Genomic DNA, 26,702 nt, shown 5'->3' with positions numbered 1-26,702 from the left:
CTCTACTTGTATGATATTTACACTTCTAACAAAAACACCGAGTCCATAACATTAGTCACACAGTCTGATTTGAAGTGTGTTGTACAGTGGGAAAAAGTAATTACACTTGTTTTGCCTATGTTCCTTTGAATGGAAGGAAACTGGCAATTTTTTCACATCAGGTAACCCTGCTTTGCTGTGCTATTTCTAGTGCCTTTCCCAAGTGTAATGGCAAGAGCTCTTGGTAGATCCTGGCAGATCATTAGTTTCACCCACAGTTATTAATTTCCATAATGTGACACAGGCATGATGTTGAGTCATTTGTTGCAATTTGTATAGATCCAAAGGCATATATTAGAGCTTAACTTTGGACCTGTACCGAGGGATGAACCATGTTGACACAGCTGTAATTGAGTATCTAGGCACCTGGGCTCAGAGTCAAAGGTGGGTGGACATAATACACACTCTAGTGTGCTTTTAGTTGCAGAAAATAATGTGCTTTTACAGCGCTAACCAGCACCACCTGGGCAGTAGCAAGTGTCTTTTTGAATGACCTTATGCCTCAGATTTTAATCCGTTTTTATATGCAATATGTTGGTCATGATATGAGAATGTGTACTCAGTATGTATTTTTCGGCCTTGTATTTAATATTAAGGTAAATATCTTTCTAAACTGATGAAATTAGAAAGCCGTGGCTCTCCAAAATACAGTACAAAGTAATCTATTAGTTATGCAGAACTATATGCAGATAAATGCTACTATATGTAAAGTATCTTTAGATGGAGTGTCTCGGGAGTAAACCCAGACTTCAAAGTAAAAATCCGTATCTCTTAAACCTGAGAGGAAGTATCATTTTGCAAGGTCATCTTCATAATTTAGGTATTAGATGAGGGGAAGAACCACAAGGGAGTATTCTAAGGTAGTTAGAGATGTTAAATATATTAATTTTTAAGTACCTTTTTCCAAGATAGTTTTGAGATGCAGTTTTTTAATCATTTTTTCTTCTAATTTCTCTGCTTCTCCTTTCTATTCTTTATTACCCTCTCAGTTCCATGACAAGATAGATCCAACTCTTGAGAGTCTGAAGCGCATAGTTGAACGTCTGAGGCAGCCACCTTCAATCTCAGCAGAGGTTGAGAAGATTAAAGAACAGATCAGTGAAAATAAGAATGTGTCAATGGATCTGGAAAAACTTCAGCCAGTGTATGAGACGCTTAAACAGCGGGGGGAGGAAATGATTGCTCGCTCAGAAGGAGCTGATAAGGATATATCTGCTAAAGGTAGTAAATTGAGGAAAGTTTCATGTAGCTGAAATACAGCAAGCTACAGTATATAAAAATCTTCATTTTTTACTACTAATCTGGGAGTTGTGTTCTCCTGGAGAAGCTGCTGAAGGTTTATAACAGCAAGGCACTAGTTTAATAATGCTTTATTTTTAAAGGCCGTATTGATTGTTTCCCCTTAACATTATAAAGAGTCCTGTAAAGAAACAATTTAGTATCTGAACTTTAAAATGTATACATACGACTGTTTCTGTTGTAGAACTATAGAAATATTTATGGCCAAGAATTTTTCACCAGCGTAGTAAACTAGTTCATTTGCTGTTTAGCTGTTCAAGATAAACTGGACCAAATGGTCCTCATTTGGGAAGACATCCAGACCTTGACTGAGGAAAGAGAGGCCAAATTGTTGGATGTGATGGAACTAGCTGAAAAGTTTTGGTGTGATCATATGGCTCTCGTAGCTACTATTAAAGATACTCAAGACTTCATTCGAGAATTGGAGGGACCTGGAGTCGACCCGTCTGTTGTCAAGCAACAGCAAGAAGCTGCAGAGGTCAGTAGAAAGTATTTGGTTGACCTAAAGTATTTTATTTTCAGTACACAGAGAAAAGACAKAATTACTTTGAAATACCACAGGAGAATTCTTTTAGAAACCAAGGGGGATAATTATATAGAAATTCACTGTAATGGTATCTGAAGAGTCTATGGCAAATGATATGTATCAGTGCTTAATTGCACTGAGCATGTAACTTATGCCTGTCATTATATTTACATATCTGTTTATAAACATACGTATAATAGGCATGTTACTGGGATTTTTTAAAGTCATACATATTTTAGATGCCCTGAGTAATACGTAACATCTAAATGAAAGACATACAGATGTGTATATTATGCTCTGAGCCTGTAATTATTTATGCTGATAGTTAAAGATTTGAAAGTACAATGATAATCTTTGAAAAAGAAAACATTCTGATTAAAGAAATTTAATTTAAAGCTTCCTGTTTATTTTTTCATCTCATATAAAATGACATCATAAGCCACTGGTATAATTCAGTCCAACGTCAGTTGGTTCCACTCTGACACTGCAAAGGGCTGCTTATATTTTAAGTATCCAATTTTAAATCCAAGTGATTTTAAAGAAAACAGTATCCAAAGCCTGCAGTGTTCTATCTTAAAAGCAAGMGGTATGTAGATTATTAAATTTAGTATTAGCAGCTTTGGATTTTTTTCTCCTGTAGGCTGCTAAAGAAGAAATTGATGGACTGCAAGAAGAACTAGAAACAGTTGTGAACCTTGGCTCTGAACTTAGAGCTGCCTGTGGAGAGCCTGACAAACCTATTGTCAACAAGAGTATAGACGAGGTACTGGAAATGCGATGCTTAAATCTGTTACGTTAGATGTTTGTTCAGCTGAAACTGGTATTGCCTCTTCCCCAAAATATTTTGAAAATAAAGAAAAATATGGGGGAGAGGAGAGGCAAAAGTAAGGTGTCCCTGAAACTTTTGTGTTAAATTAAAGTTTGCCTTTTGCTTAAATAAATCTTGACTCAGATTAGATTACTATGTATAGACAATTTGATTTTATTGATTTATGGATTACAGTTTTTGTAAAAGATGATAAAAGTATTCACCAATTAATAGAATAGATGGCTGACTATGCAAAAGTAACACTAGAATAAGTTTCAGATATACCTAGTTCATGCCAAGTGAGACACCTTAACTGAGACAGTCCTGTTTGGATGTCTGCGCAGTACTGATTTCTTTCATGTTCAGCACTGTAAGTTTCTTTTAACCTACCTTCATTATAATGATGCAACTCTACAGGATTTCATAATAGTGTTTCCCATATTAACTACAATCCCTATGTTAATAAAAATACTCAATAATCAGTAGTGAAGTTCACAGCTTCTGTAATCCAGAACTTTTAGTATATTCTGAAGGAAACTAATCACGCTTGAAAGAACAAGAGTTTTAATGTGGAATAAATATGAAATATTCATGCTTAATTTATTGGTGTTATTGATTAGTGAATAGTTAGTGAATGCAAATTATACTGCAGTAAAATTCTTTTTGGCCATTGGAGTAAACTGCACTTAATTTGCAGCTGAATTCTGCCTGGGATGCCTTAAACAAAACATGGAAAGAGCGGGTGGACAAGCTTGTGGAAGCTATGCAGGCAGCTGTTCAATACCAAGATGGACTGCAGGTAAGCTGGTATGATATACCTAACCCGATCCTGAGTCAGTAGGATTTAATGCTGTTTGTATTTTTAAAAAGTCATGTGATTGGGCAGGTGACGGGCAATGCCTCAGTCTGATTGTAGGAAGTATTTCCTTCAGCAGGCCTATCTTTTCTCTCTCTCTCTCTCTCTCTCTCTCTTTTTTTTTTTTTTTGCATTAGACAATAACTGTATTCATTTGCTTTCTTTTTGTAATTGTTCACATATTGCACTGTATTTAGATTCCAAATTAAAGCTTCATTGTTTAATGATGAGAGCAGCACCACACAAATGCATGGTAATTCTGCTCACATTTTCTTGTGATATTTGGTACTTTTGATGATAGGGGAGTTAATGTCGTAACATATTTACTTGATTGGAAAATAACAGAATACTAGTCTATGTACTCACTGCTGCCATTTTGTTGGGGTAGAGGACAAAGTCACATAACTCATTTTATTCTAGCCTTTCTAGAAGTCAGTTAAGTAAATAAATTTGAATATTTGAAACAAACAAAAAAGTATTAATAAAATGTTTCTGGACCACTATACAAATTTATAGTATAATTTATCCAATCCTAGTACTTCAGAAGCTGATTCATTTTTTAAATCTGTAGGTAAATTTTTCAGCAATTTTTAAAGATATCTTTTTCACTATGTGTTGTATGTTTGCGTGCATGTTCTTCCTAGCTTTGTCTGACCACATGTCTTATATCTTCTGTCAATGAATGATTGGAAGATTGAAACATTTGAAGAGATTTCAAAACATCAAATTTTGCAGAACTTTTTTTTTTTGGCTCGGTGGAATTATTGTCTTTCTTGATTCTTTAAATCTTTAAAACTTAAAATTGCAACTTCACACAGCACTGACACAAGTTGTTAGTGTATTCTGTGAAGATCAAGCAGCAAAACGTTCCTTAATAATAATGCCTTGTGCCTGTTTTGCAGGGCACCTCACTATATAATTTTCTCCAAATACTTTTATGATCCTACCGTACAGAGGTTGACTTGTAGGGTTACATTAGCAACATTGCTGTTGGTTTAAGTGCTTTCCATTTTCTGTGGTTATACATTGGACATTGTGCAAGCTTAGTACTTTGTGCAAGAACAGTATTTGAATGCCTTCTTATGCTCTTTTCAGTAAACAATATTCAAAGTATTATGCACAGATTCTTAACTGCCCTGCAGCTGCCTTGTCCTGTTGAGCTTGTTGGGGGTAGTTTTCCTTTTCTGAGGCAACTGTGTAGCAGTAGGCAACAGCTCCGCCAAGCACTCCTGCTTCGTGAATGATGGCTAACAGGCAGGGGGAAAAGGGCCTAGCAGAGGTATTCTTTCTCCTATGCAATTCCCTGGGTTGTTGTAGGAGCTGGTAAGCTGTAAGTAGAGTATCCTCGAGGTTGTTCTATGCTGTATCAGGAGCAAAACAAGTACTTGAACAGTCTCAGGAATAGGAAAACTTAATTTGTTGTTTAAAACTGTAACTGCATTATCCTACTGAGATGCAGTCTAGCTCAGTTATGGTCCTTCACTACCTAATAAATACTGAATGGGTCTCATTCCAAGGTCCTTACACAGCTAACATTGCCCCGCAATTGAAGTTTGCTTGTTGATGATGTGTAGTTAATCATCATTTAAAGTGTGATATCATTCAGCTACAGCCTTTCGTCTTGGCTCTGAAAGGCTGTGAAATAGAGAGTTTGTTCTGTATTTACTTTTCAGGGTATTCAAGAAGTAAAGTGCTACTCAGTATGAATAGTACTGGCAGAATATTGCTGCTAATAAAAGCTCAGTCTGTCAGCATATATGCTTTTGTAACTATTACATGGAATACTTAAGTGTATTCAGTATTTGATCCCTTGTGTCATCAAGAATCTAGCTTTCATTGAGAAAAGCTCTTTTCTTTCAAAGCGGGTAGCAATGTTGTTCTCTGGAGTGAAAGAAATTCTGATACTTTACATAATACAGCTTTTAAAACATGATACTGTTTCTCTCTGCTTACACTTGAATTTCATATTGTGACTTTCAGGCAATATTTGACTGGGTAGACATTGCTGGCAGCAAGTTAGCATCTATGTCCCCAGTTGGAACAGATCTGGAGACAGTGAAGCAGCAAACTGAGGAACTTAAGGTATGAACTAGCTATATATTTCATTTATATTTTTCATCTGTCTGTATTTTCTGTATTGTTCAGTATTCTGTCTTTTTCAAGAGTCAAAGCAATTTTCATTTTCAATTTTTAGTAAAAAGAATCTGTGTGAAAATCTCAAATTATGTTTCATTGCAAACCTTTCCTTTTAAAATATATGGCTGAAGTCTTTGGTATTGATTTTGGTGAGACTGCATTTTATTCTGTGAATATGTATTGATAGCTGAAAAATACTTGTAATATCATTTCTTCTCTTTCAAAGGTTATAAGGTTATGAAGAGGATTTTTGTCATGACCTTCACATTTTCTTGTGTTCAACATTTGCAGCCTCCTTGAGGCACTGGGAAAATGCTCCCAAAGCTTTTCACTTCTGTCACTATAGGTTTTACCTAAATGCTCAAAAGGGTCACGTATGTCATTCCGAATAGATCCAGTAAGCTGTAAATCTAAATCTCAGGCTAGCTTAGAAACCTCTTGGTATGGATCTTTGACTCAGTATGCTCCTGACATTGGTAGACTATTATACATATTTTAAATAAAAAACAGAGATGTGTAATGATCAAGTGGAAATCCTTGGTTTTGTTTCTGACTTGTACATTTTTTGGGGCTGTGGGCAGGTTGTTTAATCTACCTATTTTATGATGCAACTTCATATGAATTGTAATCAGTTATCTTATAAAGGTCAGAATAAGAATGCACGTATGCAGATTGTATTCACAGTGTTGCCAAAGTTGCCCTTAGAAGAGGGTGTTTGACTTAAGAAAATTTGCTTTCAGACCTTTTGAACAATAATTCTATGTAAAGTTCAAAGTACTATATTATCACAACCACAAGAGCTAGAAATTACTCAAGATATGTTTTGCCTTTGTTACAAACCAGAGAGATCATTGGAGAGTACTCTTATATATTTTGCATCTTCCTTTATCATCCTCTGCTCACAGTTAGCAATATCTGATGGAACAGTGAGACATTATTGTGTATTTTCAGTTAGCTGGATTATCAGTGCCTTGCATGCATTTTGACCCAGGAAATATATTTACCTGGCACTAACAGTAAAGAAAACCCCAAATTTACGAAAGCTGACAGTGCTGCATTAGTATTGTAAACATTGCTATACTGTGCTATATCCAAAATGATCATTACTTGTGGTATGTTCATTTGTATTCTCCTTATATTTATCATAGCAATTTAAGACAGAAGCTTATCAGCAGCAGATAGAAATGGAAAGACTGAACCACCAGGCAGAACTATTGCTGAAGAAGGTAACAGAGGAAAGTGACAGGCACACTGTTCAAGACCCTCTCTCAGAGCTCAAACTAATGTGGGACAACCTAGAAGAAAAAATTATCAATAGACAGGTAAATAAACTTGAAGGTGAGGGCTTTATTCATGGCTTAGATTTTCAAGAAAAGCTTTTTGTTATGCATATTGTATGTTTCACCTTATATATCTAGTCTTTTTTGTTTTGGAAATTACAGAACTATATCTAATAGAATTGGAATTTCACAGTTTACTGAGTTCTTTCATGATTTTTAAACCCTTGGCAGTATTTTTGTGTCACTTCCTCAATCAGCAGTGTCACATCAAGTCATTATTTCATGGTTTTTGGATGGTGTCTTAATTAGCAGTTAAACACGTTTATATGTGCAAAACCAATATCAACTGCTGAACTGAACACTTTCTCTTAAAAACTTAATATTAAACTATTTCAGCGCTCTTTCCAAAACACTCAGTTATCAAAGTGAAACAGATATTTAAAGATGCAGTGCTTTGAAGTGTATTTCTTTCTAAATTGACTCATTTCACTGCAAAGAAAAAGTTTTAAAAAGTTCATGCACCAAGTTGCATTTATGTTAAAATTATGTCCTAAATGATGAAAACTACTACCATATCTCTGCTGAAAGAACCTGCAAACTTTGTTCTGGTTACGAGATCTGTAATGGTGAGGAATTTAAGCCTAGTTGTAAGGCTTTACAATGGAAGTGCTAACTCAGCTCTAACTGTAGAGGCAGTCTCTTTTGTAACCGTTTCTCTCTGTTTTTTACGCTATCAGATACGTGAACCTCACTCAGTGAATGCAGCGACTAGTGGTAATTTAAGCCAATTCAATAGCATCATGAAGCCATTTTATTGTTAATTTTATTTTATTTTTACTGTAGCACAAGCTGGAGGGTGCCTTGTTAGCCTTGGGGCAGTTCCAGCATGCCCTGGATGAGTTACTGACGTGGCTGACGCATACAGAAGATTTGCTGAATGAACAGAAACCTGTGGGTGGAGACCCCAAGGCTATTGAAATTGAACTTGCCAAACATCATGTATGTAATTATACTGAATATTAACTGAAACATTCTTTTGATGTTTGTCTTAGTGATGAGTGTTGTTGTAAAACTTGATAAATAATTCTTTGTAGAGATTTTCAAGATGCAGATTATGGCTGAAATGCAGGCTTGGAAGTAAATAACTAATATCTTTCCTCTTGCTCCTCTGTATTTCCTCCTTTCTTGCATATACCAAGCAACTGGCATAGGTTTTAGTGGAAAAGAGCAGCTCACCCTAGTCTCCACCTTTATTCACCTTCATTTGACTCCGGAAATGCTAAAGTCGTCGTACCTGCTACTCTCCCTGAAGCAAGAAACTCCTTGACTAGTTCTGTTTGGGCCAGGGCTTACCAAATGCACTTAAATCTTTAAACAACTGTGCTTCTTGTTGCTTGCTTCTCAGAGAAAAAGCAATTTGTTCTGAGATCTACAAAATTGTATCTCAGTTGTGACCAGCTAAAACAGAGGATGTTGCCCTGAAACTCCCAGCAAACTTTAGGGGTAAACCAACCTTCATCTTTATGTCTTTGTAAATTACAATGTAGGTTTAATTTTTTTATTATTTTTAATGGCTGGTGTGCCTTTGGAGCCCTTGGAAGAATCCTTCCCTTCCTCCTTTATTTTGAAGAGCATCTCCCAAGAGGGAGAAATCATCTTTACCTGTTTGTGTGGCTCAGTGCTGTTAATGATGAGGTGGCTTTTTGTAGGGCTGAAGATTTCATACTAACCTCATAAATCCTCTCCTTTCCTTTAAATCTGCCATGTAAATTTTGCCTTGCATATCATGTGAAAAGTATTCTCATTCAGAGTTCTTTTTGGATTTAGAGATAATAGACTGAAATTGACAGTATAAAGATAATTTTGGCATTTTGTTGTCTGTGTTAATGCAGTTGTACAGCTTCTGTACAGCTTCTGAAGCCTTTTGTGTGTTCAGTTGGAACTTGGACAGAGTAAAATATATATACGTGCCCTTTGTAACTACTGTTAGAAACATGCCTTTAAAAACAAAAATCATCACCAACCCAACTTCCACTTTATGAAACTCTTACATTCTCAGTGAATGGAAGTGTTTTACTACCAAAGAACATCCAGACATCGTTGATTACTTCATCCACCTTGGGTGCTAAAGGAGTTCAGCAAACACATGAACGAGTCTACTTCCTTTTCAAAAAACAGAGTTTATAGGTTAGAAAGTTCACACAGTAGCACTTCCTGTGGTAGCCTTCAAAAACATCCATCTCTTGAATAACTTTGGAAAGAATAGACCTTGTTCTTAGTGTGCCTCAGCAGGAAGGAAGGAATAAGATGCATCTGCTTCTGTTAATGTCCCTTTTTCAATTGGGAAAGTAAAATAACTGATATTGTTAGTGCTTCACTTAGAAGAAATAATACAAATGTGGTGCACTTTCTTTGTATGAGGGCTACCTGTAACTCCCTATTTAGTCAAACACTCTGTATATTTTATTTAAAAGTTTCTTGGTAGTTACCTTTAAATTTTCTTTTCCATATGCTAGCATTCTGAGGGAAATGAGTTTGAACCACACCTCCTGGAAGACAGCAGTCATAAACTTGAATTTTTCAGATGGGGTTTATTATCCCCTCTTAACCTTTTTGCAAATCCTCTTTTTCTGTCCTTTGTATCTGATATTTATAAGCCTTATCTTAATCTTTTAGAAACCTTTCTGAAAACAGCATCCTTTTCCCAAATGTTCTTATTGCTCATTATGATTTTATTGCGGTTTGTGGTAATGGGTTTTTAACCAGCTGGGAGGAGATCTTATGGTGTTAGCTTTACAATCATTCTCCAGCTCTTAGGACAGTTGAAGTGTCCTGCTAGCCTGACATAATGTGAAACCAGTTGTAGACCTGAAATAAATGAAAAGGCATCATGGCATCAGGGTGCTGTATGTACAGCAAGCACATACTCTTCTTGTTCCTCCCTTTCTTCTCCTCTTACCCTGCTGCCCTGTGAGCAATCAGCAATACTGTATATAACACTGTTTTCACACCTTATTCTCTAAATAAAAGAAAAGTGCTATTAAAGAAAAGTACGTAGTAAGTTAAGAAGAGTGAAGTGATACTGGATATCTCAGACATGATTCTTCACTAGCAGTACCAGAAACCTTTCACAGTTTTGCATTTTTATTGAGAAAGAATCTATTTTTTTCCTAGGTATAAAAATGAAATATATCATATTGGGTGTTACTGCTGTTGATTGAAGTGAGATTAATTAATGCAGCTTTAATTGCTAATACCTGTGTTAATTTTAAACAGTAGCTCAGTTAATGTAGTTGCCTTCATTCAATAACTTACCAACATGGCCAGTCATACATGTTGTGTTCCAATTGTAGGTGCTACAAAATGATGTTTTAGCTCATCAATCTACAGTGGAAGCAGTTAAGAAAGCAGGAAATGACTTGATTGAATCAAGTGCTGTTGAAGAAGCAAGTAATTTACGGAGCAAGTTGGAACTTCTGAATCAGTGCTGGCAAAATGTGTTGAAAAAAACAGAACAAAGGAAACAGCAGCTGGACAGTGCCTTGATCCAGGTGAACAGGAAATGATCAAATAAAGAGATAACTCTGAAAAAAGGGCCTTTTTACATGAAACACGTAGATATATGTATTGGAAGTTGGTCTATATCAAAACCATAATGCAGACATTCCTGAGTCTGGAGAAGGTTTTGATCCAGTTGTATCTTTCACAGCTGGCCACTATCTTTTATAGTGCTGAATCAAGACTTCAGATTTTGGCTTATGCATTTTAGAAGGCTGAAATGTCTGTATAGATACATTATTCAGTGAAAACACTGATCTCACAATTGCTCATTTAGCCTTCTTTCATGAGTTCCATGCTTTTTTGTTTTTATCCTTTATACTGGATGCAGCACGTTTAAATTTTGTTTTGGAATTTCCGTTGATTATTGTAAATATCTGATTGATTCTGTTGGCAGTATACTTCTGCATCTGAATTAATATTAGAATGGAAAACATTTAAGTATGCTCTAAAATGATATGGTGTAATTTAGGCCCAAGGTTTCCATGGTGAAGTTGAAGATATGCAGCAATGGCTGACAGACACTGAACGTCAGCTGTTGGCATCAAAACCTGTCGGAGGCTTACCAGAAACAGCAAGAGAGCAGCTTAATACCCATATGGTAAGTATCAGTGTTAGAATGCTTTGCAAATTTCATTTCAGGGCTAACTATCTTTCATGAGTGTTTATGGTAAATACAGAGCATGGTCTATATATCACAATGTCTGCACAGTATCTTAAAACATTTTACTGGCCTTCAAACCAGAACTGTTATTTGCGGTGTTGCAAAAGTAATAATTTGGGACATGCCCAAAGCTAAACCATTATTAGTATTGAGACAGAAATAAAAGAAAATTTTGCATCCTCATTCTCAGAAAGAAAAATAGAAAGTGTTTACCATTTTTTCAGAGTGATTGATATTCTTCTTTTCCCCTCTATCCCCGTAACTACCTTTCTGCTTTTTCTAAGATACGAAGATGAATCTAAAAATGATCCACATTCATTTGGACAGGATCCTGAAATGAAAGAATTGATCCTCTGTTCTTTATCTAACCAAAGCTGATATTGTAATCAACAGAGATGTTATAAGGACTCCTGGGTCATATAGCGAGTCTGATTTAATTACAAATGGAAAGTTGGTCAGGCTGCCTGAAATATTCCCTTCTTCCTCTTTAAGAAAAACACTATGGATTTTTTTCCCCTGTAGAGAACCGCTGTGCTTGACGAAAAACACTAACTTGATATCTTACCTCAAAGGAAGGCGGTTCATASTGCTCCATTTATATAAAATCATGCTGTGCTGTTAGGACAAGTCCAGTGATCTGAACTCCTGGCCTCCTGGCTCAGATGAGAAAATGATATTTACTGAACTGTCCTTGAGTTATAGCATGCCTGGTGCAGTTTCCATTAGAACATCCCATTGTCATAGGTTTGCAATTTTATTTTGGAATGATGCTGAAGGTTTTTACCCAAAAATGTAGGGGGTTTTTTGTGTTTATTTCAAAAGTTACCAGTAACACTATTTTTGAGAACAAAAAGGAGATAATCTTACTTTTTTGGAGGAAGAGTTCTTTCTTTCTTGCAATTTTAAAAATAGTTATGAAAGGAAAAGAGCACAAAACACAAATAGAACCTTGCTGTTTTGAAATACCCTTACCCCCCTATATCCTTCTCACCTTGCCTTAAAAAAACAACTTTTGTTCGTGTTGAAGGGGGGTCTAAACAAAAACCCAGGAGAGTCAGTGGAGCTCTTTCCATTTTCCATCCTGGACTTGGAATCAGATCAAGACAGAACAATTTTCCCTGGAAAATTTCAGGGTTTTATTTAGTACATGCCTTTAGTGTGCATATCAGTAAGCCATTTTCTATGTTTATTGCATTTACATATTGATTTATTAAAGAATGTTTAAACTGAGTTTAATACTGTAGTCAGAGCAAGTGTGAATATGTTCCTGATTATATATTCTCTTTATGTAGAAAGACTTCCTAACTGCACCTTTTTCCAAGTTGTTCCTGTACTGTGGGCTATCATATCACTACAGAAGTTGACTCATCATCTTTTAATGTATTACCCTTAAGAAAAAAAAAAGGATTTGGTTAGAGTTTAATTAAACCTCACTGCATCCATGCAGATCTGTGTAAATTCTCACTTTTTTGGCAGCTGAAAGGCTGATTTTGAGTGCTATTGATCATACGTTGCAAACTTCAAACTTGCTATTAAGTGATCCAAACTGTGTTAATTTGTGACGTGTAGCTAAAGAACAAAATTTTGCTCTGTGTTTTGTTGTGTTTGTCATTAGATATAACATGTTATCATCTTCTTGAGTCTAACATCTGTGTTACAGATATGGATAGAAGAGCCCACAATTGTAATTGAGATTGGGTAGTGCTTCAGCTAGGGCAGCTCTAGGACTACAAAAGATATGAAAAGAAATTACAGGACACCAACAGCAAAGGGGTTGAAAAGAGGCCTCCTCAGTATCCCAGTGCTGCTCATAAGTATCCTTTTCCTTTCACTAAAAAACAATTCATTTCTCTTAGGCCCCCCATTTCAAATTACTTTAATTCCTCCTGCCCTCTTAAGAATGTGATTTTACTACAGAATTAACCATTGTGGTGAGCTCCCGGGACTGGTATCTTAGACCAAGTTCAGCTCCAGTGTGTGTGGCCACTGCTGCTATGCCGTCTCTCACCCATGCTGCTCTCCCTGTGTATACTGCTGAGGGGTTAGTGCTGCAGTAAAATAAGCTGCTCCAGGAACTCTGTGGAAACTTCCTCTGTGTTTCTGGACATCTGGGGGGAATTGTGGAATGTCAACTGCACAGCAAGTGGAATCTGGATCTCCTTTCCCTGTCATTTCCCTCTGAGCTAATTAGCTTGAGTTATAAGGGTCATTTAACTTCAAGGGAGAGCTTCTGAGTGTGGATGGGAGAAGAGTGAAGAGTAATACACAGGGAAGGCCCAAGCTTCATCTGCAGTGCAGACATACATACTCTAAAATGCTATTAAAGCTGGTTTCTACCTTTTTGGTTTCGTCTCCAAATAGGACCTACCTCTTGCCTTTGGGTTCATTAAAATACACACATGCATACAGACATCCTTTAGTTTCTGAGAATAAGAAAGGTGAAGCTTTATAGCCTAAGAAAAATGTTTTAGGGAGGTTGGGAAAATAGGAAGAAGCAGACTAGGTGACAACACTTTTCATAGTCCTCAAGAAGGAAGGAAGGAAGGAAGCTTTCTGGCCTGTGAAAATCTAAGCTCATGGTCTGACCTACTTCCTGCTTTGTCCTCCTGGAGGATCAGATACAACCCTGTGCCCAGTACCTTTTACCCCAGAGAAACTGTTGGTTTTAGGCTTCTTTCCTGGAAGCCAGAGGGAAAAGTCCTTTCCCTCCTATTTACAGGACAGTTATTCCTCATCTTCTTGAACATGTTCCTCATTTGGGAGTCCGCATCAACTTTGATGATGCATTTTGGATGGTCTGCTATATATTTTGAAAATGGTCTTTTGAGTCAGAGGGAAGTATGAGTGTTTCAATTCTTTTGCCACCTCGTATTTAACATGGTTGAAAAAAAAGAATAGTTAGTAGAATACCTAGCAGGTAAAACAGTTGTTACTATTATTCTTCCAGCCATTCTGCCATTATTCTTCTGTGCATGTAGAAAGTCTTCTGTGTACATAGAAAGTCTTTAGTGCTCATGCCCAGCAAGTGAAGGAAGATACAGACAAAACAAGAGACAATGTGCAGTAAAGCAGCCCTCCCGAGTTGTCCCACCCACTTTTGAAGGTGTGTTGGATAGCTCTGGGCTTTCAGCGTGCTGTATAATGCTGACACGTTTTGTGTTTCAGCTACAGATGGACTTGAAACCAACTGAGTTGTAGCAAATCTTGCACAGCGAGATAAGTGCATAATACTTTCCTTGCCAGGCTTTGGATCTCAGAAAAAACATCTGACAGACAATACAAGTTCTCATTTCCTGAAGAATTGGGCCTTTTCTTTGCTCATTTGGTTTTTTATGAATTACATACGTTTCCTGTATTAGTCTTAATTGTACCCGCAAAATGTTGGGAGAAGAATAGATACTATGCTAGCATTTGTAAAGAGTATTGAATTTCTACCTGACTTATTTTTCGGTGATTTCTTAATTTAGGAACTTTGTGCTGCCTTTGAAGCCAAAGAAGAGACATATAAGTGTCTAATGCAGAAAGGCCAGCAGATGCTTGCAAGATGCCCAGAATCTGCTGAAACGAACGTCGAGCAGGACATAAATAACTTAAAAGAAAAATGGGAATCAGTACAAACAAAGCTCAGTGAAAGAAAAGTATGTGGTCTTAAATGAAAACAGAAGTGTAAATCATGTATTTAAGCATGTTATCGTCCAGTCCTTTTATACGTACATACTTGCTTGATCTTTCAGATTTAGAATTAATTATACAGTTATGCAGAATTCATTGGTATGTTTAGCAAGTGCTAGGAGCCAGTGGGATTCAAGAAGTTAATTTACCACAATTGGGGGTGAGGAGGGGTGAGAAAGACGGAATTTTGTGCCATAGAAATATGTTAACAGATACTGACACATACTCATTTTCTAGAATGAGGGCTTTTGTGTTCTTTTATTATAGTGATCATAGACATGAGAGAATGAATAAACTTATTTGATCATTCAAGTTTATTTCCTTCTCAGCACAGAATTGCTGCTTTAATTTTCCTAGCTTTTAACCATTTTTTCTTAAATTCCCAAACACTTGGCCTTCTGCCACCTACTTCAAATGACTACCTTCTACTTTAGCATGGCTCGACAGCATGATTTCACTGATGTGCAACATACAATTTGGTATTATTAATTTCATTTTGCTTTCATTCCTTTATGAAGTATAGTCCATTTGTTCTACCTCGGTCAAACAATGAATAATATCAATAACTACAAACAGAGGAACTCTCTGTACAGCCCTGATTTGTATAAAGCATAAATATTTAACTCACAACTTAGCTATACTTTAAAGTAAGAATGAATTATATAATGTAAGAACATCAAACTAATTAATACACAACACGAGCACCTTCTTGCAGGAAGCTGTAAAGTCAGAGTACTAAGCTAATCCAGCAGCGTGACTGTATGAAAATCTCTGCTTTCAACAATCAAAAAAAATGCTGTATCCAAAATTAGTACTGATTCAGGCAATGAAAATGACGATTGGGCCTTATTTGAAAGATATGGTCTAGGCAAACTTGTTTTTTCTTTAGTGCAAGAGAACAAATTAGATGACCTTTTCAGGTCTCCCCCAGGCACTGCCGCCTTAAATTTCTGAGATTCTGCTGGTTTTGTATTGAAATTGGTAAACCCACATGTTCCATTACAATTAAGTAGTATAAGATATAATGTTCTAATGTGGAAAATTTTAACCTGATAGTAGATGCTGTATTTTCTACTTATCTGTCTAATTTTAATGTTACTTTTCTGTCTGTCTCCTTTGATATACTCATATGTAGGCTGTTACTTTAAAATACAAAACTCAGGAACTTTGAAATAGAAAAACATTTAAAAGTAAGAACTCCTTCAAAATGCTAAGCTAGAATGGTTTACTTGGCGGAAGCACCTATAAAACATCTACTGTTACTGAAGTATGCCCTATCTTTACAGACCAAACTGGAAGAAGCCCTCAATTTAGCAATGGAGTTCCACAACTCACTTCAAGACTTCATCAACTGGCTTACTCAGGCTGAGCAAACTCTGACTGCAGCTTCTCGGCCAAGTCTTATCTTGGATACTGTCTTGTTTCAAATTGATGAACACAAGGTATGTAAAGAAACAGATGTGCAATGTTTTTCTCCCACTCTTGGAGATACTTTAACAATAACCAATGAACCCTGTAATGCTGGCACTCAGAGAAATGTTTAATTTGTTTGAAAATTGCATTTTATAGTCTTTCACACTGCATCATCCTTTATCAGACTATTTTTTCAGTGTTACCAGTGCATGAGCAACATAATATTCAGAGTAATTTTYTCCTTTTTTTCCAAGGTTTTTGCCACAGAAGTGAATTCTCATCGGGATCAGATCATAGAGCTGGACAAAACTGGAACACATTTGAAATATTTCAGCCAGAAACAAGATGTTGTCCTTATTAAGAATCTGCTTATTAGTGTACAGAGTAGATGGGAAAAAGTAGTTCAACGCTTAGTTGAAAGGGGAAGAGCTTTGGATGATGCAAGGAAAAGAGCCAAACAGGTAATGTGACAGCCATTGTACGACTCTCTGAAGTTAGCTGTAATTAAATCCAGACCCTTGAGGTATATGGTGCTTTAAAGCACTTTCAAGCAAGTCTGGGTTTAGTGTAACAGACTTTGTTGAATTAGCGGAGCAATTTCTGTGATTCAGTCATAGAGCACTTCATTTGGAAGGTGAAAGCTTCATTTTCAACCCCAGCAGCAACTTCTGTCTACAGTGCAGGATAGTCTGAAAGAAGTTACAGTATGGCTTCCAGGTGTATATTAGTGCCATCTGTCTTCAAAAAGAAGTTGCACAATCAACCCCTTATATTTTAAAGAATGTGATGAACCCCTTTCCCTGCTCTGTGAGAGTATTGCTTAGTATTTTCTTCTCAGGTTTACACTGTGCCCTAATACTCATCACTTTCCCAATCTACTATGTTAGTTACTAGACCAGTATCTTCTGTGTGGAAAGATCTCTCCATTTATTTCCTTAGAAAACTGAAGGTCATTACACAGTTTTCCTCACCATGGAGCTTTCATTTTTTCCTTAGGTTCATATTCCCCTTACTGAGGAACATAAATGATAAGATGCAAAATGTGTGAGAGGAATGTAATACATTTAAACATCAACAGGGAAATGCTAGCTTCTTTTTATTCAAGTGGAGTTTTGGCCATGTTCGCATTCCCATGTTCAGTGCTACCACTACTTAGCTCATAGAATAAGAACTTTTCTGTGCAATAAATTATGCTGTAAACCAATCAGATGTTGTTTATTTTTCAGCAGTTTGTCTTGTGCACACACACACATTGCAGTTCTGCAATGAGATGGACAACAGTGAGGATTTAATCTCTCTGTCCATTTACAGAGCTGAATACTATGAGTTTTATTCATTTAGGATGACAACTCTCTGTGTAGGGGGAAGGATTACTGAATGGTACTGATGTCAAAGCCTGACCCACAGCCCTGAGCAACAGGGGTCCAGGAGACTTGAGAGGTTTCTGAAATAGTTTCTTGTGCTTTCACTTCTTCCCTAGCTGACAGGGAAAGGAAACAAAGGATTCCATGTAGGCATGCCCCCAGCCAGAAGGATTTTGAAAAATCCAATTCCAAAGTGATGACACTTTGTGAGATCCTGTGGCATGCTTGAATCTTTAGCCTTTCCCTGCTTCCTTCCCTGAAGCACCGTTTGTATTAAGACAGGAAGGAAGATCAAGAATCTGCTCCTTGCTCGTGAAGATAGCATTTGATAGACAGAGGGCATTTAGGAGAGTCCCAGGGAAAAACTTGGGCAGTCTTCCAGAGCAGAGTTTTCCCCAAATAATGATTTACGGCTGTTGTCCCATACAGGCAATAGCTAAGGCCTATTCTTGCTGTATTTACTAACCATTACTAAAGAGGTAGGAGTCGACCAGCATATCGACAGAAGTCACCAAAATTTCTCTGAAAGATGCATCCTCCATGTACAAATCATGTACGTGAAAAGTTGCTAATTGATCTGGGAGAAGGGAGGTTAAGTCCAGTGAGCACATAGTTGGACCAGTCTCTCTTTGAGAAGTCAAGGAGAGAAAGCTCACCAATCCTTTCCCAAGTTTGCAAAAGTACTTGTTTGGCCTGTAGAGAATATATAACATTTTTAGACCATTTTATGCACCAGCATATATTTAAATCTATGCAAATCTTACTTTCCCACAGTTCCATGAAGCCTGGCAAAAACTTATGGAATGGTTAGAAGAATCAGAGAAATCTTTGGACTCGGAGCTTGAAATTGCAAATGACCCTGACAAAATAAAGATGCAGCTTGCACAGCATAAGGTGAGTCATGACTGATGAAATGCAAGATGCCCAGTGAGATGGCAGGCAAGTCTGTCAACCTTGTACCAGTCAGCAAAGGAGGTAGATTTATTGCCTCACTACAGTGGAAAGCTTATTAGCATCAAACTGACTGGTGGTATGTTACCAGGTGGTAAAATTAGTGGAAGTGAAAAAAACTCTTTCCTGGTATCTGATCTGTGGGGGAACGGTTAACTATGAAGAGGAAAGGCATAATAATATGGCAACATGGAAACTTTCAAAAACATAGTAATACCCTCTCAGAAAAGGAAAATATGTTAAGAGATTATATTCTAGACTTTTTTCAGTCATCAAAACACAAAGTTACCATCCAGTTATTTGGTTTGGGATTTTCCTTTTCATATTACAGGACCACCGCAAAAAAGGAAAATAATCATGTATTTTGATGGGCAGTTGCTCTTTCAGTCAAGTGAAAATACTAATGAAATACTCCAGAGAGTACAAGAACTCTATTAATGTAGATTCTTTCTCTGCATTGGATTCAGAGTTCCAGGACCACCTTTCCACAAACCCAGCTACTATGGGCAAAAATGTAAAACTTCTGGATTAGCCTAACTAACTAACTAACAATGATAATATGAAAGAGAAGGAAGTTCTACAGTTCCATGAGACAGAGAGCAAAAAAGCCTAGAGGAAGTTTTTACTTTGTTTTTAATTTTGTAAAGAGCAATGAACATATTACTGAGGATCAGGTGGATGAATGGTAGACTCCTCAAACATATGCTGTTTCTAAAAATTTATCTTGGAGCAGTTTCCTCAGAGACAGGGTAGTGAAAGATCATTCAATTTTCTGCATTTTGGCATACAATTACTTCTACTCTATTTTAGTATTCTTCCTTTCACCCTTTACTCTTATTTTTTCATTCTGAACAATATTCCCAAGATTTAGCAGCTCTACTCTTTCCCTCTCAGTGTATCTTCTGATGACTGCTTTTATCTCTTACAAGTCTTTGGCTTGTATCTTAAGGAATGCTTACTGTGTCAATGTACTTTTATATTTTTATCATTTCTCAGTTTCCACGATGATTTCAGATTTGTTTATCAAACAGGAGAATATTCTCCTTTAATATGGGAAAGTTGGCAGTTAGTCAAGCAAAAATAGTGTTACCTATGTTTGCTGTTAAAACTGTTAGATAAAGCCTGCATCAACGTTCTGTTATGCTAACTCTGCAATTTCAGTTTGTTCTGGGATTGCTATTGTTGCCAAAATCTGAAGTCAGCTCTGAGAATTTAGAAAAAAATCCTTCTGTTAAGCTCATCTTTCTTGTCTGTTCTAACTGTATCCCTCTAATACTTCCACTACTCCCCTTTCTTTATATAAAATTAAAACTCCTCATGAGTATGGTCAACACATTGTGACTTGGCTTGCGGGTCCTTCTTATCCTTCTTGATGCCAGTTCAAGTTTTTAGCTTTCTCCTCTTCCCATCTCCTGAAATTCAGACTTGATATCCCACTTGTTCTTTCTACCTACAGCAGTACCTTTCATGAGTCCAAACTTCCTCACACTGTTTGGCAGACTCCTCACTTCTGTCAATATCTTTTCTGCAGTCTGTTTTCCTATAAAATGCTTGCAGAAAATAGCTACTTAAGCTGCTCGAATCTCATTTGTTATAAGGAACATGATGGTATGTGGCAGAGGGACATTAGGATTGAAGCTGGTGATTTGGAGGAAAAAGATGAATGTATATGAAGGAGGGAGTTCTGTGAACTTCGTGACTTTAAACTTCAAACAACCCCCTCCAAGAAATCAAACTCAATTGTTTTTTAATGAGCTGTCGAACATCCCAACACTGCAATGTCCTTCCTTGTATTTTGAGTCTTTTCCTTCCACTCCCATATTTACCCCCTGTGTCTGTCTTTGTCTTTTCTGTCCAGCCTTGAAGGTTTCCTTGCTCTATTTAGTTAATGATTTTGATATCTGAACTGAATGTATGTGCTCTACGTGTGCTGTAAGCAATAATTTGGGCTCACTCTTTGCCAGGTTGTTACTGCCAAAAAACAAGAAAAAAAGAGAGAGAGAGAAAAGCCAAGATGACATGTTTTCTCTCTCATTCATATCTAGTGTGTTGCCAGGGACTTTTGAGGGTTATGCATGGTCTGTTTATTGGCAATTTTTTCTCATTCGTAGAAGTCAGGAATGGAAAACCCCCTACTAGATCACACAGTCCACTCCTCTGCTAACACTGAATGTTCTTTACAATACATTTATATGAACCCTATTTTATCTGTATGTTCCTGTCTGCCCTAGAGGGAGGTAGATAGTTAATTATTGAGGTTTCATTCATTTTACCTATCTGCTCTTGGCAGCTGCGATGTCTTAAACCAAAATCTGCTCTCAGTTACACCTCTGTGAAATCAAATGCAAGTAGATTTGGTACAGTGTGTGCAGACCAGCGCTCAAAGAATGCATTAACTAAAACCCTTTGTTCTCCTTGCTATCTGTTTTTACTGTATGATCCTTCTCTGGCAGCACTTTCTTTTTGTTTCTTTGTGCAAATCAAGTAACACTAAGTATGTAGCTCTAGGTAGTTAATAAAACCTGTCAAATAAAAGGAGCATGGCACAAACATGCACATTATTTATGTTGAAGGCACTTCTGTAAAACTTTGGTTACTTTCATTTTGAAAATGATTTTTATTTTTGTTTTTCATTTTTTATTGTAGTTCAAGGTTGATTTTTTTTATTCTTTCTTAAAATGTGATTCGTTGTTTTATATGAGGAAAATGAGAGGACAATAAGGAAATAATGAATTACAAAATAAATGGKTTTTTTTTGCTGATAAACTCTGATCCTCAGTTTCCTCTGAATCCCAGAAAACCCCTAAAGTAAGGACAGTGCAGTGCGCAAAATCAGGTGAGATTTCCTTAAGAAACCTTGAGTTATCCTAGGTGAAGTTAGCCTACTGTCCCCATGGCTTATCCCTTTCCCTACCTCCTCCTACTTTGCACACCCTGAGTCATTCCCTTCCCTGATATGCATCTGCATCTAGAAAGAGCAGCTGATGAAGAGGACACATGGGAGAGTTAGTGAAGGAATCGTGGGTTGCGTGGCACAGGTTGGTGCAGGCCAGCTGGTAACACCTCACGTGGGCTTGCCAGTAAGAGGTCAGTGGTCATGCCTGTGCCAGCAATGCCTTTGTGGTGCCCCTACAATCTTTATGTGCTCTGAGGAATTATAAGCTGTAAGTGGTAACAAATCCCATTCTGGATGCGATCGTATTGAAGGTCACACTGAGATTCAGATGAAAATCTGTTTTAGCAAACTCTGAACAAAACCTCTTTTGACCTGCTATTTTTTGTATCAGAAAAGAATATTTGATTCCGTACATCTGAGGTTCATGAAGCAAACTCATGATAATGTTTTTTACTGGTTTCCCACTAATAGTTCATGAAGGCGTGAAATAAAACCCTTTAAACATTAAACATTGCTACCATTTAAAAGCTGCTACATAGGGCTGGTTTTATCCTTTGGCACTGTTCATTTATTTAATTACTTACTAAGGCATTCTGTTAACTTCTTTGAGGTATCAGATGAGGTGTGTTTCTGTGTGTTCCCTTGTGCGTGTGAAAAGTTACCAGAAACTCTACACAGAAGTAACTGTCAGAGCTGGCAGGCAAATGTGACTATGGCATCACCATCATCTTCAAGAGTCCCTCAATCATAATAACTTGATTCTGACCAAATAGCATGACTTCCAACCTAAACTACATTACTGGGATGTCACCTAACTTCCTCTTGTTCCTCAATCTGCACGCTTTTAGCATACAATTCTTCCTAGTTATGATATGCTTCAATCTTATGAGGATTCAGTGCTCATGAATCAAAGTCCTTCAGCTTGACCATACTGAGCTAAAGCAGAATCACCTTTGCAGCCTTTGGGGCACTCTACACTAGCTTGAAATCTTAGTATATATAAATATAGCATGAAGACTGCTCAGTTCATGGTTCCCAAAGGAGCATATTTGTCTGTCTCAGGCAAACTGAAATTTAAGAATATTATGGTAGGACAGGAATCACCACTGTAACTGAAGGAGAAATTTTCCAGTTGTTGTTCTGGAAGGTATAGAGCACCCAGAGAGGGACAAAAGACATGGACTCTGCTAAAATGTCAAGCCCCTTATAATTTCTATGACCTTCCCCTTCACTATGGCACTAGCAGACTAGAAATGTTGCAGTAAGTAGTAAAATGTAGTAATATTTTCATGCAACGACATTTACAATTTACATTGTAAATAATATGGCAAAGATTAATGAACTACAGCCTGTAAACAGTTAATGCTGTATGGGTGTTTTCTTTTTCTTCCATGCATATAGGAATTCCAGAAATCTCTTGGTGCCAAACATTCTGTGTATGATACCACAAATAGGACTGGACGCTCCTTGAAAGAGAAAACCACTTTGGCTGATGACAGTTTGAAACTAGATGATATGCTGAGTGAACTAAGAGATAAATGGGATACAATTTGTGGAAAATCAGTAGAAAGGTAAGTGAAAAGCCAATTTAATTGTTTGGCAGATAAGAAGGCTTATGAGAATTCTTTTGGCTTCTGTAGTGTAAGAGTAAAATGAGAAATGCTAGCTTGTTTGATAATTAAGAGTTCCAAAACAGTAAAATACTAGAAATGCATCCTCCCAGCTTTCCTGATGCTATGGAAAAGGATCAAGAAAGAGAGCCAGAGGAGCAGCCCTCATCTGTTCGGGAACCTGCTTTGTACTGGTCAGTGCTAATAGAGTGGCTAAAGCCCTATTAACTTCTTTGATAAATTCCCACTTGAGCGGTATATCCTGCTTGTCTCACTCAGGAGCCAATATATTTGAGGTTAGCCCAGGGAAGTGAGATGAACATTGCCTTTTTCAGAGATAGCAGAATGTGTGTGCTGTCTGTAAATGTTTGGAGCTTGGAGAAGCATTTTGTACATCCCACGTGGAACTAAGCTTTTGTTTTTCTTTCACTATTTAAAAAGGGAAACATTAACAGCTCTTAGTTGTTGCCAGCTTATGTTGAAAAGGTTTCCTTAAAGCCTGTAAGTGATATTTAACAAAGTTTACTGTTTTTGTTGTGTTCATTCTTTTTCCCCAGACAAAATAAACTGGAGGAAGCCCTGTTGTTTTCTGGACAATTTACTGATGCTTTGCAAGCTCTCATTGACTGGTTATACAAAATTGAGCCTCAGCTAGCAGAAGATCAGCCAGTACATGGTGACATCGATTTAGTGATGAACCTGATCGACAATCACAAGGTAATTTAAAAAATATCCATCTTTTTTAATTACTAGACTGCTAGTAAGTGTAGCATTTTGATGCTGTCTTTATTTGGCTATTCTGTAATTTTAGAAACATGGAATGTTTTTATAACACAAACATGGCAGCTACAGTGGAAAATGCTATAAAATGTACTTGGAAGAAAAAAGTTAATAACTTATTGGCATCAATTAGCTTTGAGATATTCCCTATATTGCTGACTTCTTGTGCATTATGAATATCACATCAGAAGTCACAAATGTGCATTTATGAATATGTATATGTGAACCAGAGCTGGCAAAAATAATTTTACTGGAAGTCTTTTGAGAAGAAGAAACAGGACTTTATTCAGAGCATTTGCTAAACAAATGTCCAGTGCAATTGTCTTCACTAGAGCAGCCTTTATGGACAGCAACAAGCATTTCAAACCTCCAGGGCTCCCATATATTCATGTGGAGAAGTAGTTGCAGCGCTCAAGTTAGGCATGGGAGTACACCACTGGACGATGGCCCAAGGAGCCTACACTGGCAGTCTGCAGTATTTTGTCACTGAAGCATGATTTAGTGTTTTCAGAGACGGGAACCAGTAGGGGATCTAGGACTGTGCCTCGGAATCTGCAATTCTGCAGTACCAGTGAGTATGTCAGAAAAAACAGCTGTTGGAGATGATAGCTTTGCAAAAGCTACCCACAGTCAGAGCTCTGGCATCTGGGAGGGTTAGGAGATAAAGGGTCGACCCCGGTTCATCCATCAGTGATTTTGAGTATTCCAAGACTGTTCAGTGAGGAGGAGATTTTGTCCATCATGGAAAAAAAAAAAATTGGAAACACAGATGATCTATAAAAATAGCCTCAAATATGCTGGAATTGCTTCTGAAATCCTGTTGTATCCCACAGCTAAGTCACAGTGACACAGTATATTTTAACTGTCATATCTTTTAAAAGGTTCCTTTATGTAACTGGAGTTTGTTCTGTCTGTGAATGTACTCTCACATAAATATATGAATATGTGGCAAGATCGACAGCCCTACCAGTCAGACCCCCAGGTGGGGTTTTTTTTTTCTGTTTTTATAATTTTAACCTTTCTCCTTGATTGTCAGCATTTTATGTGATCTTTGCTTGCTGGAGCAATATTGCACGTTTATCACTGTGTCAGATGATCTGCTTTGACAAGAGTTTAAAGCCCGTGTGGTTAGGAGACTAGATTTCCCGTGCATTGCCTTGGGATGGGTTGTTCTCAGGACCTGCCTGCCATTTTCCTACCATATTCCATTTTTTTTAGGATAGGGTAATTTGATCAGAGTTGCATGAACTTTCTTACCATCATAAACTTGAAACTTTAAAAGACTTTTGCAAAGGTAACATCACAAAACATTCTGTCAAAACTGCCAAAGGTAGAGTGTAAAGATCTTCAGATTAAATGAGCAAAACTTTTTCATTTTGCATCACTTAGATGGAGATATTCTTGACTGAACTAAGCCCATGTTTTGATATCTTCTTATAACCAATTTTTTTTGTTATTCGTTGTATAATTATGTCTTATTAAATTAAACATTTCAAACCTATTTTGTGGTGCTTAGGTTTTCCAGAAGGAGCTGGGAAAAAGAACGAGCAGTGTCCAGGCTCTGAAGCGCTCTGCCAGAGAGCTGATAGAAGGCAGTCGTGATGACTCTTCCTGGGTCAAAGTCCAAATGCAAGAGCTAAGCACTCGCTGGGAGACAGTTTGTGCCCTGTCAGTATCCAAGCAAACACGACTGGAACAGGCTCTCCGGCAGGTAAAAGTGTACTACTGATACCACAGGCAGTTCATGAGAAGCAAAGGAAAATATATTACATGCTAATTGCCCAAAATTTTCATTTGCTTTTCTTTTGATTTTATTCAATATCATTTAATTTCATTCAAAAATAGTCATTTTCTTGCACATGCATTGTTTACCTTGTCTCTGTCCCTTTACCACAGCACATAAATAAGGCATTTTAGCATTCTTTTTTTATTATTATGGTTGTTAGTTTTTGCATTACCATGGCAGTCATGGACTAGACCCCTTTTGTCTATACCACAAATATAAAGTAATTGTTTCAAAGACCTTACCATCTAATGATATCATTGAAGTTACAAGCAAGAGTGAAAAGTAAGACTAACCCCCTTCACAGGAAGTTGGAGATTGGCACCATACCTATGTGGTTTGTGCTTTATTAGAAAGAAGTAAATTTGTTTACTGAAAACTTGTTTACACTGGCACAAATACAGTGCACGGTGAAATACATTGCAGAAGCCCTTGAGTTGTGCTGACTGAGTCCACTCAGGAACTAGAACAGTATATGCATATTGGCTGATACCAATCCCAAACGAATAGGTCCATATGTATTGGTTACAAACGTGAGGTAATATGTCTGCACAGCTCTGCACTATGAAGATGTTTGAGCTTGGGCTGATTCTGGCTTGGAGTCCTGTGACAACGACATATCCACCATGCGCAAAATTCCTGCCCTGTGTTTCCCAGAATACTGTGTTCATCCAGCTGCCTGGTCTCTCAGCAGGCGCAATACTGAACTACCTCAAACACTGATTGTGTCTGAATATGGCAGTGCCCAAAGGTGAAGTTTTCTCATTTTCTCCAACCATAAAGGGGTCAGTCACCAACAGCCTCTCAGCTAATTTTGCTTAACCAGTGATTTAGGCTATGCAGAAAATACAGTTCTCATCTCTCCAGCTGGTTCATGAAAGCGCTTCCTGTGTAATTTGTCAGCGTAAAGGCATTACATTCTCAACTGAGCTGCACATGCACTATAAATCAGACAGCTAAAAGCATGAACAGGCTTTTAGACTTCCTACAGTTTTTTGAGAAGCATGAGATGTTTCTACAGTTATGAAAATGTAGTACTGTATATCATTGACTTTTTAATGGAAAGT

At 37.3% G+C, this 26,702-nt stretch overlaps 1 protein-coding gene across 3 annotated transcripts in view; it reads left to right on the top strand.

Annotated features, from left to right (window-relative positions):
* DST (dystonin) overlaps positions 1-26,702 on the top strand; it is a 314,470-nt gene that overhangs the window by 264,874 nt on the left and 22,894 nt on the right. For all 3 annotated transcript variants that reach the window (XM_026073126.1, XM_026073127.1, XM_026073128.1), the window contains 16 exons: positions 1,029-1,260; positions 1,590-1,816; positions 2,505-2,627; positions 3,370-3,471; positions 5,509-5,610; positions 6,813-6,986; positions 7,788-7,943; positions 10,298-10,495; positions 10,975-11,103; positions 14,634-14,804; positions 16,125-16,280; positions 16,506-16,712; positions 18,390-18,509; positions 22,864-23,033; positions 23,630-23,789; positions 25,369-25,563. In XM_026073126.1, coding sequence (XP_025928911.1) covers positions 1,029-1,260; positions 1,590-1,816; positions 2,505-2,627; positions 3,370-3,471; positions 5,509-5,610; positions 6,813-6,986; positions 7,788-7,943; positions 10,298-10,495; positions 10,975-11,103; positions 14,634-14,804; positions 16,125-16,280; positions 16,506-16,712; positions 18,390-18,509; positions 22,864-23,033; positions 23,630-23,789; positions 25,369-25,563 — 2,622 coding nt within the window. The remainder of the gene's footprint in view (positions 1-1,028; positions 1,261-1,589; positions 1,817-2,504; positions 2,628-3,369; positions 3,472-5,508; positions 5,611-6,812; positions 6,987-7,787; positions 7,944-10,297; positions 10,496-10,974; positions 11,104-14,633; positions 14,805-16,124; positions 16,281-16,505; positions 16,713-18,389; positions 18,510-22,863; positions 23,034-23,629; positions 23,790-25,368; positions 25,564-26,702) is intronic.

Source organism: Apteryx rowi, unplaced genomic scaffold (assembly GCF_003343035.1).
Source record: "Apteryx rowi isolate R43461 unplaced genomic scaffold, aptRow1 scaffold_361, whole genome shotgun sequence".
NCBI lineage: Eukaryota > Metazoa > Chordata > Aves > Apterygiformes > Apterygidae > Apteryx > Apteryx rowi.
This window is presented reverse-complemented; position numbering and strand designations above follow the sequence as displayed.